Consider the following 22,288-nt stretch of genomic DNA (forward strand, 5'->3'; position numbering starts at 1 on the left):
AAAAAAAAAAAAAAAAAAAGAAACCAAGCTCCTCCTCCCTTCGTGGAGTTCATAGTCTCATGAACTAATGAGACTAAAATTTCACCTAAAAAAAAAAAATCTGAAAATAACCTGTTTTAGCTCTTTTATTCATACAATGTTCTACCTGAGCCTTAAACTTTAATTCTTCCAAAGTCAGGGTTTCATTCATTTAATGAAAGTATCTGCTGAGCACCAATTATGGACTGGGCCCTCTCCTCGCTGCTGAAAGTGGAACTGTAGACAACACAGACAATGTTCCAAGGCCTCTATGTACCTTCTCTTTTATAGGATTTGGTGAAGCTGAGTCAACTGTACTGACAAGAGCTGTGCACAGGGAACCACTTAGCTGTGAGGACACAGCCCTGACTCCAGTTCAGAGGAAGAGCAGATGGCCATCTGCTCAAGAAAACAAATACTCATGCTTTCAAATGACAGGAAACCTGCAAGCATGCTCATGAAGTTCAGCACGATCATGGACTACACAGTGGTCAATCAGGTAATTCTCAGCAATTCCATGTATTTATGTCTACCATAGCTGTTTCTTGGCAACCCTTAGGCTCTTCTAGTTATTTTTAAACAGCATATATACATGGTGATATGAGCCAGGTGGTATGAGCAGCCCTCCCCCTCCAGCCGCCCCAACTCCCTTCCTCCTCAGCCCACTGGAACAGGCCAGAGTGGACAGTTTTACTTTAATGGACGTTCCAGGCAGAGGGCAGACAACAGGAAGCACAAATGAAGCCACGTCTGCTCAACAGGCCACAGCCTTTCACTCGGCACTCACTAAACAGGGCTCCTGCAACTAAGAAGCATCTCTCAGAGGCCTCAGAGCCATTCCCAAAGCAGTCATCACAAGGATGAGACCTCTGCCCAAGACATCACGGAGGACAGAACCCAAACTCTGGTCACTGCCAGTCAGCAAATTCAGTCAAGCTACTTGCACAGACCCAACCAACCTGAGCACTCTCCTCTTCCAACTATACAAAAGCCCAAAGCAAAACAGAGCTAAACTCCTTCCTCCATTTCAGGGCATTTCAAAAATAATTTCATTTCAGCCAGGCATGGTGGTACACAGTCATCACAGCAGTCTGGGAAGCTAACATAGAAGGATGACAAGTTCAAGTCCAGCCTGATCAACTCAATGACTAGGCAAAACCCTGTCTTGAAACAATAGCTATCTGGATGGATGGATGGATGGATGGATGGATGGATGGATGGATGGATGGATAGATGGGTGGGCAGGCAGGCAGGCAGCTAGATGGATATATGGGCTGGTGATACATCTCAGCATAAAGTTCCTGGGTTCAATTTCTGTTACTACCCCCTAAAAAGCATTTTTTTCCTAATTATTAACTGTTGAGTAAGATGTCTTAAGAATATGCTGCCCATGTTTACAGGAGACATTTTAAAGTCTGACCCAAGGCTGTTGCTCAGCCAAAGAGAACCAGAAATTTCAGTGGAACCTTAGGCCCAGGATCCAGAGCTATGGGGTGCCAAGCAGGGGCTGGACCTGGACTACCACCCATTACTAGCCCAACACAGGACTAAAACAGAGGGGGCTATCACAGGCACAACCCTAACACTGAGATGCAGTCCCTACCCCTAACCCTCCTTGCTGGGCAGCTGGGAGACCACTGAGTGGGCCTGCTGCCTCCTTGTTGGCTGATTTCAAAAATCTTTCTAATTGCAAAAACTGATACCACAGTATGAGTTTCTATGTGTGTAAGCAACAGGCCCCAGTCTGATACCACAAAGACTAAAGAATAAAGGCATTTCACTGATTATAAAAATTTAAATATGCCTACAGTTCTGAAGACAAATGTCAGCAAACTGCAGCCACCACATGCATACGTGCCCACGCATGCCAAACCCACCAGTGCCTATGTTTTGTAAATACAGCTTTAGCAGAACACAGCCAGGTTCACTCACTCCCATGCTTTCTCTGGTCACTTACACTACTATGGAAGAGCTGCCATTGCTGCAGCTGCCACTGCTGTGTGAGGAAGGGAAGGGAAAGGGAGAGAGGTCAGTGGAGCAGGGGGGAGCGGAGGAAGGGGAGGGAGGAGAGAAAGGGGAGAGAGGGGAGGAAGAGAGGAAGGTGCTGGGCTGAAGAGGAAAGGTGAGGCTGGGGCTTACATAGCCTGAGGGCTTCCATGAGGCTGTGACCCAAGACTTGGAAAGAGAAGTCAGTTGAGCAGACCCACACAGCTTAGTCCACAGCTTCTCAATTAGTTATCAAGCACTATGACCTGTTGTGAACCTGTCTCATTGCTATTTCTTTCTCAATAAAACTAATTTAAAAATTTTAGAAATATTTTTTAAAAATGTAATCAATTCTTTTTTCCTATCACCCAGTTTACCGGCTCAATTTCTCTTCTTCAACTGTGCTTGCAGCATTGGCAAAACAACCCATTACAGAAAACCCTGAGTTTGTTTTCCAATTTATCCCAGCTCTACCCTGGCTGATATATTTCACATCTATAAAATTCTTGTAGATGATAAATAACACACTGTAACATTACTGAAGAAACGGGAACTAAATAAAAATGTAATGAATGTTTTACCTTTTTTCACTTAAAAAGGATCATATAACAGAGAATATAAACAACCTAGCAAAAATGTTGTCACCCACAATAGGATATTTATACATCCTCAGCTTTACAGCAACTTTCATATAAAAACATTAATGTAGTCATCCATCTCCACACTGACTGCCATCAAGTTGGAAATGATTGCAGAACCAAAAAGAAAACCTTTTTCTTTGCCTAAAGAATTTAACTTCACCAGGTGTGGTGAGGCACACCTACAGTCCCAGCGCTGGGGAGGCTGGAACAGGAGGATCACTACAAGTTCAAACTGCATAACAAAACCCTGTATCAATAAAAATAAAAATAAAAGAATATATTTAACTTTCTAAAACTTTTATTTAAATAGAGATCCCCCTGCCATCTGGTTACATTCTGGACCTAAAACTAAGGAGCCAACATGGTAGAAATGAATAAATCTGCTGCAAACCATAGCATGGTCAGATTTTAGAACACTAGGGAAAAAAAAGAGATGGGGACAAAAAGCAGAGAAAAAAAAAAGCAGGCTCTATAACAGAACGACATTAGAATTCACAAGAGCAACACTAGAAACAAGAAAAAAATGTTTTCAAATTCTAAGGGAAAATTATTTCCAGCCTACAATTCCATTGAACTCAATCATCAATTAAATGAAACGACAGAACAAGCCATTTTCAGACATGCAAGGCTTCAATATGCCAAGTGTCCTTCCTGGGAAGAGACAAGTGGTTGTGACTGGCTGAATCAGTGAACAAACCAAGAAAAAAAGAGAGTAAGAGGCAATGCGAGCAACTGGGAAACAAGAATGCAACCAGAGAGAAATAGGAATGCACTTCGAAGGGTGTGGAATGAGCCTCTGGGATAACAGCTATGTGGAAGTTGTAAATTTACACTGCAGCAGATCAGAAAGTTCTGAGCAAACCTCTGCACAAAGATAAAACCTGCATACATGAGTATATGTGATATATTAAAGAGAGACTTACACTACCAACGGGGTGAATTAGGAGTAAACCTATAAGTGTATAAAACTCAGTAGTTAAACAACAAGGAAAATGAAGGTCTGAAAGTGTAACCCAGTGTACAGCACTCTCCTAGCATGAGAGGGGTCCTAGCTATGATCCCTACTATGGGGAGAGGGCCGGCCAGGTAGCTCAGCAGACTAAAGCACCTGCTTAGGCAGAGCGCAGCGGCCAGAGTTTGATCCCCGAATCCCCGGACATGCCATGCCAGCCCTGCCCCCCAGGGTGCACTGAGACTGGGCATGGTAGCATCCACCTATAATCCCAGCACTTGAGAGGCTGAAAACAGGAGAATCACTATGAGTCCGATCTTCACAGTAACACCGTATAGACCCTGTAAGAAATACATTTAAAAAGAAAAAGTCCTAGCCTACTATGGGGAGAAATGAACTACAAGAAAATAATACAGTGTGTGAGAGAGCTTCCAGCTACACTGCACCGGCAGGACCTGCAGGTCCAAGCCCATGCGTAGCGTAGGTGAGACCCTCTTCCACCTCATTGGGGCCCCCCCACACACCACTCCGCACCACCCCTCCCACCCCACCCACCCAGTGAGAATTTCTGCCATGTTCTGGGAACCCCCAGATCCAGCCCTAGCCCAGGCTCGGTGAATGTGTGGGAGAGCTTCCTCTCCACCCTACTCCACCTTGATCCCTCCAGACTCAGCTCAGGCCTGGCACAGAGGCCTGGGGTGAAACCCTGCAGCTGCAATCCCTGCAGAGAGAGTAGTGGACCAACCCAACCAGCTAGTCCAGCAGCAGGACATCTTGCCAGAGGGGCACAACAGGATCTACTCCCAAGGGCAGCAGCAGGAAGAAACTGAGCACAGCAGCCAGACCCAAGCCAGGCACAGCTGGATAAATCCAAACTTTGTAGATCTGTACCTGAATTTCAGGAGGTGCTAAGGTTAAAACTGCACCAACGCTCTACAACGTCAGAAGACAGTGTTACACAAAATGACGAGTAAGAGCAAAATGCAATCTCAGAACCCAAGCCCACCCATAACAAGTGCAGAGGACACTAACACAGAACAAATTGGGAAATCACACAGCTGAAATCAATGAATCAACACCTTCTGAAATAAAGAAACAACTGCAGAAAGGTATAAAGGAACTCACATAGGAAATGAAAAAAGAAATCCCTGAATTGATAGCATCTGCAGGAAAGAACCAAATGCAGAAACATAAGGAGGAAACCCAATGCCCACTCAGAACAAATACAGAGGACACAAGCCCAACTGAAATGTATGAATTAATAGCATCGATAGTAAATAAGCAACAGTAGAAAGTTATAGAGGAACTCAGAGCGGAATTATTTTCTGAAATAAAAAAAAACAATTCTCTGAAATCATAGCATCTAAAGTAAAGAACAATTACAGAAACAAAGGGAGGAAACCCAATCTGAAGAAAACACTGCAGTAAAACAATAACTTCTTCTTCTGGAGACATTGATTAAAAAAAAAAAATGAGATTGGAAAAATAACGATTTCTTGAATGAGCAATACAGGAAATACATCGCATGAAGCAGAGTCAAAGAGATATACAGGAACTTAAAATCTCAATCACAAGCTTACAAAACCATTTAACTGAAAGTGAAGACAGAATTACAGATCTTGAAGACCCTGGTGCAGCTAGTGAAAAGGTAAGAAAAGATCTCTTAAAAACAACTAGGAACGCAGGAAAAATAATTCATCGCTTGCAAGATGATGCAAAGGTGAACAATGTGAGACTAATAGGCATCCGTGAGAAAGAAGGAATCAGTAGAAGGGACATTAAAAAATATGGGCAGAAGTAATAGCAGGCGGAGCCGGGGAGATAGCTTAGCAGAATACAGTACTTGCCTGGCAAGCACAAGGTCCTGAGTTCAATTCCTGGTTCTGCCAAAAAAAAAAAATAGCAGAAAACTTGCCAGATATGAGAAAACAATCCGAAATTCAGTTAACTGAAGCATAGAGAATACCAAGTAACCTCAACCCAATTAAAAACATACCAAGACATATAATAGTCAAGATCTCAGAAATTCAGCTCAAGAATAATATACTGAAAGCTGCTAGAGAAAAGAAGCAGATAACATTCAAAGAAGAATGCATCAGAATTACGGCCAACTTCTCTTCACAAACCATGAAGGAAAGAAGAGCATGGAGCAGAGTACTCCAAGTCCTCTGTGAAAACAAATTCTAGCACAGACTACTACACCATGCAAAACTCTCTTTCAAGTTTGATGGAGAAGTGAAATACTTCCATGACAAAGAAAAACTAAAGAATTTCATGATGACAAAGCCAACCCTACATAGGCTCCTGAAAGATGTTCTAGAGAGAGACCAAAATGATTAGAACTCCACGAATGAGATCAGAAGCAACCAACTAAATAGGGCAAGAAATTAAACACAGGAGAATAAGGAGTAAACGACAACTGGTAAATAACACATCAATTGTAAGTCAATGCATCTCAATTATAACCATCAATGTAAATGGACTCAATTCACCAATTAAGAGAAATAGACTGGCACAGTGGATTAGGAAACAAAATCCAACAATATGCTGCATACAAGAAACATATTTAACTCATAAAGACATTCATAGGCTGAAAGTCAAAGGATGGAAAACAATACTACACGACCCAGCACCTCAGAAAACAGCAGGCATAGCAATCCTATTCTCCAACAGTCTCAACTTCAAATCGAGAATGATCAAGCAAAATAAAGAAGGCCACTATATACTGGTTAGGGGAAAAATTCAAGAGGAAGAGGTAACACTCATAAATATGTATGCACCAAACACAGGAACACCCAACTACATAAAGCAAATCTTAATGGATATGAAAAATCTAATATCCAATACCACAATCTTAACAGGAGATCTTAACACCCCCTTATCCCAAAATGATAGGTCTACCAGAAAAAAAAATTAGCAAAGAAATAACAGAACTGAACGAACGCTTGAAACAAATGGACTTGGTGGACATATACAGAGTGTTCCACCCAAACACAGCTGAATACACATTTTTCTCAGCTGCAAATAGGTATTTTTTCTACAATAGACCACATACTGGCCCATAGGTCATGCTTAACTATATGCGCGAAAACAGAAATTGTCCCATGCATATTATCTGACCACAGTGCAATGAATATGGAAATGACCAAAGAAACCCTAAATACATGGAAATTAAATGACACCCTACTCAGCAACCAATGGGTCACAGATGAAATTAAACAAGAAATTCAATTCAAGATATTCAATTCAATATCTACAATTCAATGAAAATTCAAGCACAACTTATCGGAATTTATGGGATACAATGAAAGCAGTTCTCAGAGGGAAATTCATAGCTGTGAACTCACATATTAGGAAAACAGAACAGGAACAAATAAATACCCTAATGCTGCACCTTCAACAACTAGAAAAGGAAGAGCAAACCAAACCCAGAGCCCAAAGATGGGAAAAAATCATAAAGATTAGAGAAGAAATTAATTCAATTGAGACAAAGAAACATCAAAGAATTAACGAAACAAAACGCTGGTTCTTTGAAAGATTAAATAAAATCGATAAGCCCCTACCTAACTTCATCAAAAAGAGGAAAGAATTCAAATACAAGCAGTAAGGAATGAAAAGGGTGTAATTACCACAGACCTAGTGGAAATTCAGAAGATTATCAGTAGCTACTTTGAGAGCCTTTACTCTCACAGAATAGAAGACACAGAAGAAATGGACAGATTCCTAGAAAAGTACAAATTACCACAACTGAATCAAGAAGATATAACCACTCTCAAAAGCCCAATAACAGCCAATGAAATACGAGATGTAATAAAAAAAAAAAAAATACTACCAATAAAGGAAAGTCCAGGTCCAGATAGATTCACAGCTGAATTCTACAAGAAATTTACAGAAGATGGAGTCCCTATACTTCTCAAATTTTTCCATGAAATTGAAAAGGAAGTAATCCTCCCAAAATCATTCCTGGAGGCAAGTATCATACTGATACCAAAACCAGGGAAAGGCGCAACTAAGAAAGAGAACTATAGGCCAGTCTCTCTCATAAACATAGATGCAAAAATCCTCAATAAAATCCCAGCAAATAGAATACAGCAAACCATCAAGAAGATCATACACCATGACCAGGTAGGATTCATCCAGGGGATCTAAGGATGGTTCAATATACGCAAATCTATGAATGTAATACATTATATCAAAAGAGCCAAATCTAAAAACCACATGATCATTTCAATTGATGCAGAAAAGGCTTTTGACAAAGTCCAACACTCATTCATGCTCAAAGTCCTACAGAAAATTGGAATAGGTGGCCTCTACTTCAATCTGGTAAAAGCCATTTATGAAAACGCAACAGCTAATATAATTCTAAATGGGAAAAAACTAAAATTTTTTACTCTTAGATTTTGTACAAGACAAGGATGCCCTCTATCACCACTCCTATTCAATATAGTTCTGAAATCATTAGTTACAGCCATTAGACAAGAGAAAGAAAAAAAAAAGGAATAAGAACAGGTAAAGAAGAAGTTAAATTATCATTATTTGCAGATGACATGATACTTTACTTAGAAGACCCAAAAAACTCCACCAAGAAGCTGCTAGAATTAATACAGAAATTCAGTCGCATAGCAGGACACAAAATCAATACCCAAAAGTCAATAGCATTCCTCTACACAGATAACAAACACACTGAGTGGGAAATTACAGAAACAATACCTTTTACAATAGCACCGAGGAAAATGAAATACCTTGGAATTAATCTAACTAAAAAAGTCAAAGATCTTTTCAAGGAAAATTACAGTACTCTGAAAAAAGAGATTGTAGAGGATTTCAGAAAATGGAAAGATATTCCATGCTCCTGGATAGGAAGAACCAACATTGAGAAGATGGCCATACTCCCAAAATTGCTATATAGATTTAGTGCAATCCCTATCAAACTACCACCAACATACCTCACAGACCTAGAGAAATCGTTCCTAAAATTTATTTGGAACCAGAAAAGACCTAGAATAGCAAAGGCAATCCTGGGCAATAAAGACAAGGCAGGAGGCATTACAATTCCTGACTTGAAATTATACTACAAGGCTACTGTGATAAAATCAGCATGGTATTGGCAACCAAAAAGACTGAGGATCAATGGAATAGATTAGAAGATGCTGAAACTCCTATGAACACACTCAGCCACCTTATCTTTGACAAAGGGGCCAAACATACTCACTGGAAAAAAGATAGCCTCTTCAACAAATGGAGCCGGAAAAACTGGCTCTCTACATGCTAAAAACTAAAACTTGATCCAGGTCTATCACCATGCACTAAGCTAAAGTCAAAATGGATTAAAGATCTAAACATTAAAACAGATATACTAAATCTCCTGGAAGAGAAAGTAGGAGGAACTCTTGAAGACATAGAGGTAGGCAAAGAGTTCATGAACAAAAATAAAATCGCACGGGAAACACTAGAAAGAATTAACAACTGGAACCTGCTCTTATTGAGAAGTTTTTGCAGGTCAAAAGAAATTACCAACAAAGTGAAAAGACAACCTCCAGCAGTGGAGAAGGGTTCCTTTTTCTCCACAGTCTCTCCAACATTTGTTATCAGTTGATTTCTTTATGATAGCCATTTGGAAAAAATCAAGACAAATAAGTACTCCAACAAAGGTCTGCTCTCTAGAATTTATAAAGAACTAAAAAACACTAGGGCCCCAAAATTTAAAGACCCAGTCCAGAAATGGGCATCTGATATGAACACACACTTCTCAGAGGATGAAATTAAAGAAGTGAATAAATATATGAAAAAATGCTCCACATCACTAGCCATCCGTAAAATGCAAATTAAAACAACACTGAGATATCATCTATCATCTCACCCCAAAAAGAATGGCTATCATAAAGAAATCAACCGACAACAAATGTTGGAGAAGCTGTGGAGAAAAAGGAACCCTTCTCCACTGCTGGAGGGAATGTAGACTGGTACAACTGTCATGAAAATCAGTGTGGAGACTCCTTAGAAAACTCTGACTGGAAATCCCCTTTAAACCAGCTATTCTTCTACTGGGAACTTTCCCAGAGGATCTGAAAACATCATATCATAGGGATATATGTGTGCCCATGTTTATAGCAGCACAATTAGTGATAGCCAAATCTTGGAAACAACCAAGATGCCCATCACCTGAGGAATGGATGGAAAATATGTGGTATTTTTATACAATGGAGTATTACTCAGCTATAAAGAATGATAAACTCGAAGTCTTTATATTGAAGTGGATGCCACTTGAAGATATACTCATAAGTGAAATAAACCAGAAACACATGTGTAAATATTGTATAGTTTCCCTAGTATAAGAATTCAAAGAAGAAATAAAAATAGAAAGGTGTAATACAACTAAAAGGAAAGCAAGAACTTGAGGACTAGACAATAAAAAGAGAACCAGGAGAAGAGCTAGAAAACATGACAGTGACAAGCTATACAGTTATATGTAGAAAATGGGTAAGGCAATGATCCTGAGAATCTTCAGAAGATTTTTTAATCTAGCAGTTAATTGGAAGGATTCTCACCCTAACTATATGTACAGACACCTGTGAACTAAGCAACTGCATTGAAGATGGCAATTTGTAATAGTAGATTCATGCTTGGAGTGCCTGTCATTCTGGTCTTCTGAATACAGGCTGCTTGTCATGACATGCCAGTTGCTGCTGTGCTGTCTCTCGGGTAGATGACTGTTAAAAAGAAGGGGGTGATGAATGAAGGCAGGAGACAAGAAAAGGAATGTTGTGGGACTGTCCTGCTACAAGGTTGTATATGGTTAGATTTCTGGACTTATGTGTAAACATAAGAATTATATAATTCTTTATGCCTATTTTTAAAATATATTTTAATTTTTAAATGTTTTTTCATCATATTCTGTTGGGACTTAAAGTTCATCATATCAATACCTGAGGAAAAATACCTGTTCCTTGTTATGCCTAACATGTTTAATATTCAGACAGATAGTGAGGTTAAGCTTAACAGCCTAGGTTGTATGGTAATAACAATAAGCTTCTCTTCTGGAGGGTTAACAACCTAAGTTTGCAGATCAAAATTAGAGAAAAAGGAGGGCCGCAAGGAAAGCCAACATTTTGGCCCTAGCCTTCCAAGGTCAATTAAGACTCAGGACATATGAGAACTTGTACTGTAATGTTATGTAACTCTGTAGTGTCCCAAATTTTCTGATCAAGGAGATTATGGGGCCAAAGAGGAAAGTGATCGATGATGTAGAGTGTGCCTAAGGAGAGTCACATGGAGAGAAAACATTCTCTCAGGCTTTCACAGAGAGCACATCGGCCAAGCAATGGCCATGACTCATCCACATGGCTGACACTGACAAAGGATCTACAATCTGAGGTACAGGATCTCAGGATAAATCCTGAGGGGATCTGACTGACCTTATGAGATCCAAAAGCTACAACATTTGTTGTATAGGTCTTGCTTTATCTTGGTCTTAACCATCCAGCAAAAAAGTATAAAAACAAAGTATAAGAAGTAAAGCCATGCTGTTATGTTGAGCTGTAGGGGACTCTTGTTCAAAAATTTCTGACACTGCCAGTCAAGCGGAAGACCCAATACTATTATGGACTACTGGACTCTTTAAGAATATTTTGCTGAGTTAACACACCTATAATATTCAAATGACAGAACTAAAAAAAAAAAAGGGGATACAGATGAATGCCCATTTTGTATCTGTGTATTCAAAATCATTAGGATAGATATATAGTTACATTCTCTTAATGAATAGAGGGATTTGTTCTAAAAGTATTTGTAAATAGGATATCATGTCTGCATCTGGCACAACAAATAATCACTAGGAAAAGAGTATGCAATGTGTTAATTATTGGAACTGTCCTATCAATTTGATTTGAAACTGTCTCATTGCTATTTGTTTCTCAATAAAATTATGGGAAAAAATTAAAAATTAAAAAGAGAATACTACAAGTAAGAATGGGCACGTGTATGTAGGGCCACAGATCCCCATAGGAGTCAGTGCTCCCCACAATCACTGTAGCCTCAGCCCATCACTCCTGGATCTACAGGGTCCATACCACCCCTATCGCACTCCTGGAGTGATGTTCCCACAACCATGCTCCTAGAATGTGTCCTCTTCAGGCTGCGCTGGGCAACTCCTTACGCACAAAGCCCTCTTCTCTCACACACCTTCTGCAGGTTTTCAAAACACTGAAAACCACAGTGAGATATTCTTTTACTCCTATCAATCAGCAAATGTTTAAACATACCATCAATCCCAACATCAAGAGAAGGAACATTGTGTGGTACACTACTACAGAACACATCCTGTATGATCTAGCAGCACTGTGATGCACCCTGCCAACAAGTCAGAAATTTCACTTCTTCCACAGCCTCCATGTGTGCCAAAGGAATGCATGATAATTTTTACAGTGCACTATTGTTATAACAAAGAAGTAGTTGGAAACAAATCAAGCTTTCATTTAAGGGAGAATGGTTAAATGAGTTGCATATTAGTCATAAAACATCCTCACAATGGCTAAAAAAGAATGCACTTGGGAGAAAATGAATAAAACAGAGCAACGTGAATGGAAAAGCAAGTTAGCCAGGCATATAGTTCAGTGGCCAAAGTGCCTGCCTGGCAAACTCAAGGGCCTGAGTTTGATGCCTGGTACCAAAAGAAAAGAAAAAGCAAGTTGCACAGCAAGACTTATGAGCATGTAATTCCATTTCTATAAAATCAGAACATCAAACTAAATAATAGTAACTATAAAGAAAGCAAGGGAATGAAATGAAAGTCAAGACAATAGTTATCTGCAGCGGGGAGATAGAATGTGACCAGCAAAGAACCCAAAGGAGACCTCAGTGTGTGCGAGAGAGAAGGGCAGCGAGGAACAGGGAGAACTTTCTAAGCATAAACACTCCATAATAAAACTGTCCAATGGAACACAAAATTTGCATATACACTGAATTATAAAGACTTAAGATACTCTGAAGGTCAGAGTTTAAGGACTTGTCAACAGTCACCCATTAGTCCAAAGATTCTGAACTTAAGTTGCTTGCCCTGACTCAAAATTAATCATTCTTTCTAGTTAGAGAATCAAACAGCTCAGCTAACTTATAAAATACATGTACACTTCATCCTCAAAGCAAAAGGGCAGAGGTTTTCTGGGAGTAGAAAATGCCAAAGCTCCTGGTCAACCTCAGGGATGAAGGCCCTGATGGAAGCTGAAGCGCTGTGGAGGAGACATGGGGGGAAGGGAGGACAATCAGACAGATAGCAGGGCACCAGCCTGCAAGGAAGGAAGGAGATATGCCTCCTGTGGCCTCCCATGAGCTCTAAGACAAAGGTAAGCTCAGTACTATTACACCCATTTGACCAAGGAGGAGAAATTCATGAGCAAGCAGGAGAAATTCCTTAACCAAGAGCCCAGCTCCCCACTGGGCTCAGAGAAGACCAATCAGTCAGGAAAAGGCACGTGAAAGATCAGAAAAAGGCCACTGCAATGTTACAGGTCTTCACCGTGACTACATACAGGAATGTGGAATGAAGAGGTTAACAATAAAATCAGAATGGGCAGGCTCTTCTCTCTGAATCTGTGCCAAGGTTTCTGAACCCAGCCGGGAATCCACTAAGGCTGAGCACAAATGGTTGCTTACCTGTGAGCAGGGTGGTAAATCACAGTACTGATTCCATGAGGATAATGACCACCGAAGTTGAAAATGTGACTCTCCTGGTAGCTCTGGTTTGTTCCAACACTAAATTTAAGGAGGTAAATAAGAAATAAATATCACTAAACTACAACAAATATCGTTACGTGTCTAATACAATGTCTAGAAAATAGAGAAGACAGGTAATGTCAAGCACTGAAGATATAAAACAACCAGAACCCTGACTTACTACAGTGGGAATGTGACTGACAGATACAATTATGTTGGTTAAAAGTCTGGCTGTTTCTTATAAAAATAAACTGTATCTCTACCTTCTGATTCAGCAATGCCACTGGAAGGAAACCATCTAGAGGAATAACAATATACAATCATACTTATACAAGGATAGTCATAGTCGCTATATTACACCAGCTCTGCACTAGAAACATGGGAGTCTACCAATACAGAAATGGATAAGCAAGCTACATGACGCTTGTGTTTCTACATTCAAACACCTAGACATCTGTCTGTAGTATTCATGAAATACTATTGGTAAAACAGGAATAAACTACTGCATGATGTAAGATATGGTTAAATCTCAAATATTATGCTGAATTAAGGGAGATCTAGATGAAAGGTCCACATACACAATTCCGTTAATGTGAATTATCAGGATAGACAAAATTCATCTTGACTTTTGTTTTGTTTTATTTTTAATTTGACGGAACCGGGGATTGAACTCAGGCCCCTGCGCTTGCCAGGGAAGCGCTTATTCCACTGAGCCATCTCCCTGGCTCCCTCATCTTGACTTTTAAGCTAGCTTTTTAAACAGCAGCTGTCCTGGGGGGAGGATATGGATGTGGACAGACACTCTGGGAGGGAGATGATGGAACTTCCTAGGTGGTGGGAACATCCAGAATCTCACAGAGGTTTGAGCTGAACAAATGTACACACCAATTCCAACTCACAATGGTACAACTAAGATTTTGCAGGAGAGAAATTTTACTGGAAAGAAACTAATCAAACACTGAGCCCTAATTAATGATATGCATGCAAATCTAAGTGCTGATATCTCTGGCTTACTCTGAAGTATGTAGAAAACACACTAAGGTGATGGAAAGATGAATACATAGTAAAAATGCAGTAGATAAGCACAGTGAAATCCTAATCACAGAACCCAACTGTTTTTTTGTTTTTTTTTTTTTTTTTTTTTTGCAGAACCAGGGATTGAACTCAAGCCCTTGCACTTGCCAGGGAAGCGCTTATTCCACTGAGCCATCTCCCCGGCCCCCCCAACTGGAAATATATGGGTGTTCACTATGCAATTCTTTCAACTTTCCAATTATATTTCCAATATTTCATAATAATATTCCAGAGAACATAAAGCAGTATCAGTATATGATGTGCAAGCACAGAAACAACATTATATAGACTACGACTTCCCAAAGCGCCTTTTACCTGACGAGGTAACTTCTGAGTTCTCCTCGGTAATTGATGACCAAGAGTTCTGCTGACCACTGTGCACTGGCTTTGTATTCTAAAAATATCAATCCAGCGATGGCACAGCTCAAATCACCAGCTAAACTAGAAGCCTGCAGAAGAGAAGGAACTGAATTACTCAGGCAACACAACAATATATAACCTTGAATGACACATTCAGGTAGATAGAGAAGTACAGTTTTATTCAAACCATGTATCCGCTGTAAAACAACAGAAAACCTTACCATTCAGCCTTAGAAAACTAAGAGTGGTGCTCGCTCTCGCTCTCTCGCTCTCTCTCCACCCCCTTCTCTCTCTTGGTACAGGCAATCGAACTTAGGACCCTGCACTTGCCAAGCAGGCACTATCCACTGAGCTGTATCCCCATCTCTAAGCATGGCTTTCAAGTGTTAACATCCACTAAGCCAAAAAGCTCCAACTGCCGTTTGCCTCATCAGGTGCTGAGGACATGAAGATGAGAGATCTGCAGCGATGCTCACCTACCAATCAGGGCCTCCAAGCCTCCAGTCTTTGCCCTAAACCCACAGTCACCTTAGATACCGGAGACAAAACTGAAGCTGCCCAAGAGGAACAGTCACCTCAGGAGCCCGGACTGACAGTGTCTTCCCAGGAGGCACCTGGTACTACAGGACTCAGGTTGTGACAGCCAGACCCCAGCCCACCAGGTAGCCCCTGGAAGCCAGTTCAATCCTCTGCTCACAGGTCAGTCTGAGTCTTTCCCACACACTGCTCCAGATGAGACCTCCAGGATGAGGAACAGGGCTCCAGCTCCCCTTTCCAGAGATCTCCTCAGAACCTACTCAGTAGCCACGGAACTTCTGTAACCTAAGCCCACGATACTTTTTCCAGGATTTTCCACTAATTTTCATTCTCTGACTGAAAACTACTCTCAGAATTACTGGTTCTCAGTGCTGAACTTACTAGAACACACAAAAAGTGTGCAAACACCATGAACCTCCAAGTCCTACACAGATCAATTAGGCAGAACCTCTGTGGTGAGCCCGGGAAAACCAGGCACTAATCTGGGTCCAAGTTTTGCTTTTTCTTTCCTCCAGGAAGCCCCCAGGAGATGCTGAGACACAGCCAGAGTAGAGCCGCTGTTCTACCCACTGCTGGGTTCACATGAAGGAGGACAGTCATTGAACAGCACAGAATTCCTAGAAGGGACCCAGCCAGCCAGGCGATCATGGGACCGTCACTTTGCTCCTCCCAATTTGCTTCCTAAACTGTAAAATCAGATGCCAATCCACCCTTAGGACTGCTGTGAATATTAAATGAGAACTCAAGTACAATGATTATAAGGTAGGGCTGGGGAGATGGCTTAGTAGAATAAGTGCTTCCCTAGCAAGCGCAAGGGCCCAAGTTCAATCCCCACTTCTGCCAAAAAAAAGGAAAAGTATCTTTTTGGGGCCGGGGAGATGGCTCAGTGGAATAAGCGTTTCCCTAGCAAGCGCAAGGGCCTGAGTTCAACCCCCAGTTCTGCCAAAAAACAAAGCAAAACAAAACAAAATCATTAATAAGGTGTAAAGCTGAACACAATTACAAGTATGACAACCATTCTTTTTTCCACTTTCTCTTTCAATGTCTGTTCCATTAAAGTAATAAATTCAAACTCCTAGAAGTTGTTCCTAAAAAAAAAAACAAAAAAAGAAGTTGTTCCTGCTACTATACTTTCATTTATGGAACTTTATAAGAACATCTTATGCCATAATAAAACCATGAGTTGTCCTAAAATTACTCAAAAGAGCCTGAAAAGGAAGAACTGGGAGAGAGAGGGTGTCACTCAGCAGAGAAGGCAAAAAACAACCAAAAAGATGGCCAACATTGAAATCCTGGGACTGGGGAGATAGCTCAGTGACATAAGTGCCTGCCTAGTAAGGGTAAGGTCCTGAATTTGATCCCCAGTATCACAAAAAACAAACAAAACAAAATGCTGAAATCCTGACTTAAACCCCACCAGGCGGGCTGTCTGAACACCAAGGCCACCCAGCCAGAAGTGAGTGCCCCTTAGACCCATCTGAGCCTGTCTCCAGCCTGCCCAGACTCACCTTATTCTACTCTTGCTCTGTACAGTGATACAGGGGGAAAAAATGGTACTGTTCTTCTCCAACATTCATATAGGCACTCACTTAGGCACCTTTATTCTTTGAGTGGCCTCTGATGGTTCAGTAAAGCCTCCAGTTTCAGACACACCTCCTCTCCAGGGTTGGGTTTAATGGCTGCTAGTCAGAAGGTTTACATGTACACAGCATATTACAGAATACAAAACAAAGTACCACACAGACATAGCTCTCTGACTAGATTTTGAGAGTCTAATTTCATAGTTCACTATTCTAAGTTATACTTGTCTTTACTCTGCACATTCCTCCACTGAAGCATCTATGCAAAGATGGCTCACACCCTCCCAAAAAGTCATCAGTCGGCAGCAGGTCATACCGGGACAATGACAAAGAGCTCGCTTCCCATGAGGTCGAACACCCGCACGGTGCCAGTGCTCTCCGCATAGGCCAACAGTGTGCAATCATAGCTCCAAGCTACCCGCCTCCACTGGGGCTTGGGATCCTTTGGAACTAGAAAGAGAAGAAAAGAGGTGCTCTTATTCCATGATGTTATACAAGTCGTTAACACTTTTAGTGTTAACTTTTTAGTATTAAAGTAAGCACGTCACACCACTCCAGCAGCTGCCTAAAACCATTCAGCAGCAAAGCACAGCAATAAGATGTGCCCTCGCCAGGCAAGGGACGGTACACGGCAAAGTGCTTAGGAAACAGACACCAGAAAGAAGCCAACAGACTGGGTAGAAAATAACTCCAATCCAATGAGTTCAGCACCTTTAACTCTAAAAAATGGTAAGTTCAACTGAGACCTGTTAAATGTATTAAATGCCAGTGCTAGCACAGAATGAGAAGGAGAGAAAGCAGAAGGGAGGAGAGGCGTAGAAGCAGACAAATCTAGACCTGTTCTTAGTCAATCACACAGTCATTAGACTTCGATAATCAATATACTAATCCAGCACCTCGATTCTTTCCTATTTTGAATTTTTCAGTACAATAGAAAGGCTGCCAGCTATTAGAAAAGAAAAAGGAGAACTGAGAAACTCCAAACTGTTACATTTAAAGTTTTTATTGGTTATTTTCTTTGTTCCTATTTCCTGTTATCAGAAGCTCAAGAATAAAGAAATAGGTAGCGGAACAAGTGGCCTCTCTCCCAATTCTTTTTTTTTTTTAAATTAATTAATTATTTGGTACAGGGTCTCACTACATAGCTCCAACTCATAGTTATCCTCCTATCTGAGCCTTCCCAGCTCTGGGATTACAGACATGCACCACCACATCCAGTTTTGGGACCAGCATTGGTGTGTCCTGTGTACCGGGGCCAGCATGGCATGTGGTACTGGGAATCAAACCTGGGCATGTGGTACCAGGGATTGAACCCAGGTCCTTGCACTTGCCAGGCAGGCGCTTAGAGCACTGAGCTCTAATCTCTGGCCTCATCTCCCAATTCTTTAATTTGTGCGTTCACCATGTTTCTCTCAAACTTTCTTGGTCACACATGTACAAAAACACACAAGTATGTAAATAAGCAATAAAAACATGATGCTGTGACCTATTCCACTATATTTATACATGTGGCATAGGTAACTCCTGGCTCTTCCCAATGTCAACATCACCACAAAAGGGGAACACCTTGAATTCATTCAGGACATCAAGGGAGCAACAACAGCGCAACTAAAGCCAGAGGAGGATTTCCAGAGCTGCTTCAGAAAGATGCAAGAGTTGGGACAGGGGCGATCGCTCAGCGGTCTAAGCACCTGCCTGGCAAGCGCAAGGACCCAGGTTTGATCCCCAGTACCACATGCTGTGCTGGCCCTGGAACCCCGGGCTAGCTGTGCTGGCACTGAAACCCAGCATGGTGACACACACCTGTAATCAAAGTGCTGGGGAGGCTCAGACAGGAGGCTCACTACAAGTCTTAGTTGTGTAGTGATACTAATTCCAAATAAATAAATAAATAAATTATTTTTAAAAATTTAAAGATTGATTCAAGAGCAATGAGATGTGTTCAAAGCAGGGAGCAGCATGGGGTGGGTAATGGAATGACTTCTACTGCAACAATTTTTTAATTTCAGCATTCACTGTATGTTTTATCATAAATCTATAAGCACAAAGAATAAAACACCTCAAGAGCTGCAGAAAAGGCCTCTGATAAGATCCAAACTGCCCATGACAAGAGCACTGAGCAGAGTTGTCCCAGGGCTCGGTAGAATGCAGGCCACACACAATAACCCAACAGCTGCTCTGGGCTGCACAGCAAGAGGCTGAATGTTTTCTCTCAGAGCTATGAAACTAGACAAGGTCCCCACCTCTACCACTTCTATTCAACATGGTACCAGCAGTGGATTATCAGAAATTTAAACATAGAAAGCAACCCCACTACAATAGCTACAAAAAAATAATGAAATCTTTAGGAATAAATTTAATTTAAAAAATAAATAAATTTAAACAAAGAAAAGGCAAAAGACTTCTGCAGTGAAAACTACGATCTGTTTGCTTGTTTGTTTGTTTGTTGTGATAGGGTCTCACTGTAGCTCAGGCTAGCCTCTACTATGGATTTTGATGAAAGAAACTGAAGACGAAAGCAAAAAACAGAAAGACATTCTATATTCATGAGTTCGAAGAGGCAATATGGTTAAAAGTACCTGAACAATCAATAGATTCAATGTAATCCCTATCAAAATAATAATGATACTCTTTAGAACTAGAAAAAGAGTTTCTAAAATTTGTATGGAACAGTATTTTGTTGTTGTTGTTTTGTTTTTTGTTTTTTCATTTATGTATTTAGTACAGGGTCTCACTATGCAGCTCAGACTCACAGTGATCCTACTTTTTCAGCCTCCCCAGCACTGGGATTACAGGCATGTGCCACCACACCAGGACTCAGTGGCCAGCTCAGCACACCCAAGAGCAGGGCTGGTGCAGCATGTGGTGCCAGGGATTGAACCCCAGTCCCTGCGCTTGCCTAAGCAGGCCCTTTAGTGTGCTGAGCTATCTCACCGGCCCTTAAAGGAATCATAATTTCAAAACTCCTCTCAGACAAGGTCTCACTTGACACTGCCAGCCCAGACCTGGAGCGGAACGCATATCACGGTTCTCTCACACGTGAAGCTTCTGTCTCTCAAACACCTCTACCAACAGGGCATGGTAATAGAGCAGGTTAGCCATCACTCAAGAACTCCAGCTAGAACTGTCTCACAGACGTTCTCCCTCTACCTAATAATAAGGTGCTGGGAAGAATTTACACTCCATTTTCTTTCTGCACTATATATTCTCTACGAGAAAAGAACACCTGATATCATAAGTTTTTGCATTGTGACTATGATTATGCAAAAAATGTATTTCGAGAAGTGCTGGACATGGTGGTGCATGCCTGTAACTGCAGCATCAGAAGGCTGATGCAAGAGGATCCCTGGGTGTTCAAGGTCAGCCTAAACTGCACAGCAAGACTTATCTCAAAAAACAAAACAAAAGTATATTTTTAAAAATCCAAGAAAGGTCCTTGTTATTAAATCCAAACAAGATACTGCACACACTCTGTAAATGCCACTTTGTTTTGCATTTGCTTTTCTGAGACAGGGTCTTGCTAAGTAGTGCAGGCTGGCCTTTAACTCCCTATGTAGCCCAGGCTGGTCTGGAACCCTCAGCAATTCTCCTGCCTTAGTCTCCTAAGCACTGGAATTACACTGAGGAACAAAGATTTCTTGTCTTTTTTTATTGAAGTAAAAGGAAAAGAAAACCAGTTCCCTGTTTTTAAGACAGCTACAAAGAAAAATCAAATTTGGAAGCAGACAGACACAAAAATGGTAACACAGAATAAAACACCAATATACACACAACTACTACAAAAAAAAAAAAAAGCAAGAGGACAACCTTGCCCAGAAAACATTCGCGTGCTAACTGAACTCCACAAACGCATTTCTGCCGTCACTGTTCCCCTCATCTCATGTTGAGGGGATGGATGGATGGACGGATGGATGTGTTCTCTGTGGGAAATAAGCTCCTCAAAATGACTGCTTTTCACTGTAAGCTGCAGCTATGAACAGCTTCTTCACCACACTCAGTGTGTCCCCAATGAGACACATTTTCATTACAAGACAAGACTTCAGTTGCCACCTGGAAAAAGCCTTTGTCCATGGATTTTTCCAGCCATTTTTGTGGTTCTGGAAAACAATGTACAGTGCAGGTTTTAGAAATCGAATGTCAACAGCACTGTTTGAAAAGTGTTCCTAGCTAGCACGAAGCAAAAATCTCCAAGTGCGTGCACACACAATCTCTAGGACTGCAGCAGTGCTTCTGTGGGAGAGCACTCACCTAGCATGCAAGAGACAGCTCTGCAGTCTAAGCACCTGCCCAGGCAAGCCCAAGGACCCCATTCAATTGTCCTGCTATGGGCACCCCAAGCCAGCCAAAACTGGGTGTGGTAGTGCATGCCTATAATCCCAGAACTGGGGAAGCTGAAATAGGAGGATCACTACAAATCCAAGCTGTGTAGGGAAACTCTGTACCAAATACATAAAAATTAAAAATAAATAAAGTAAATAAATAAAAATTTTAAAAATGTGGTAGTGAAAGATACACTACCATTATCTCCCTGAAAATCCTTCCCACAGTTCAAACACACTCATCCCATAGTCCTTGCCGCTCTGTACAGCAGCTCTGAGAATCTTTCCAGATGTGATGAAAAATACAAAATGCTTCTGCCGAGTGCCATCCACAGGAAACATACGTGACGCTGTGTCCTCACCCACCTCAGTCACCAGATCTGGCTCTATGCAACTGCTGGCTCTTTCCCAAAGCCAAAATGACCATGAAACATTTTGAATCCACTCAGGACAGTGAGGCAGCCAAGACAGAACAGCTGAAGACCCTTAGGAAAGAGGACTCTAGAGCTCCCACAGAAAGGCACAAGGAAGGCGGGATAAGTATGATTAAAGCACAAAGAAATATTCTGATGGAGATTAATGACAATGCAGCTTTTATTGTAAGCATTCACTGTATTTTTATCACACTTCATATTACACACTAAATAAATTTTTACTAAATATATCAAAGAACTATCAATCCCAGATGTATTTATTAGTCTATATCTGGCCAACCTTGACTTATCACTAAATCCAAAGTAAAACACTACATATACTTACAAATACTTTATCCCCAAACTTACTTGGATGTTTTAAAAAATTTAAATTTAAAATCCACCCAATATGCAAAATATTCAAGGAATTAAGAAAAATTACAATTTTTAAAACTTTCATTAAACAGCCATAATAATAATAAACAAATATTTATTTAATATTTATTCTAATTTAATAAATATTATAAAACATTAAAATTTGAAATTTCCTTTTTTTTTTCAAAATTTGAAATATCTTGGAAACCCTTACCTTGACATTTCCCAATAATAGATGTAAAATCATCTTTAGCAGACCTAAAAAATATATGCAAAATCAAGACAACAGTTTTACACTAATAACTATGGTGGATATGTGAGG

At 40.8% G+C, this 22,288-nt stretch overlaps 1 protein-coding gene across 3 annotated transcripts in view; it reads right to left on the reverse strand.

Annotated features, from left to right (window-relative positions):
* The window catches only part of Nbas (neuroblastoma amplified sequence), a 244,270-nt gene that overhangs the window by 213,859 nt on the left and 8,123 nt on the right, over nucleotides 1-22,288 (reverse strand). For all 3 annotated transcript variants that reach the window (XM_023702419.1, XM_023702418.1, XM_023702420.1), the window contains exons 6-9: nucleotides 22,181-22,224; nucleotides 17,176-17,309; nucleotides 14,698-14,831; nucleotides 13,249-13,347 (exon numbers count right to left, since the gene is read on the reverse strand). In XM_023702419.1, coding sequence (XP_023558187.1) covers nucleotides 13,249-13,347; nucleotides 14,698-14,831; nucleotides 17,176-17,309; nucleotides 22,181-22,224 — 411 coding nt within the window. The remainder of the gene's footprint in view (nucleotides 1-13,248; nucleotides 13,348-14,697; nucleotides 14,832-17,175; nucleotides 17,310-22,180; nucleotides 22,225-22,288) is intronic.

The sequence above is a fragment of the Octodon degus genome, unplaced genomic scaffold, assembly GCF_000260255.1.
Source record: "Octodon degus isolate 3935 unplaced genomic scaffold, OctDeg1.0 scaffold00151, whole genome shotgun sequence".
Classification (NCBI taxonomy): Eukaryota; Metazoa; Chordata; class Mammalia; order Rodentia; family Octodontidae; genus Octodon; species Octodon degus.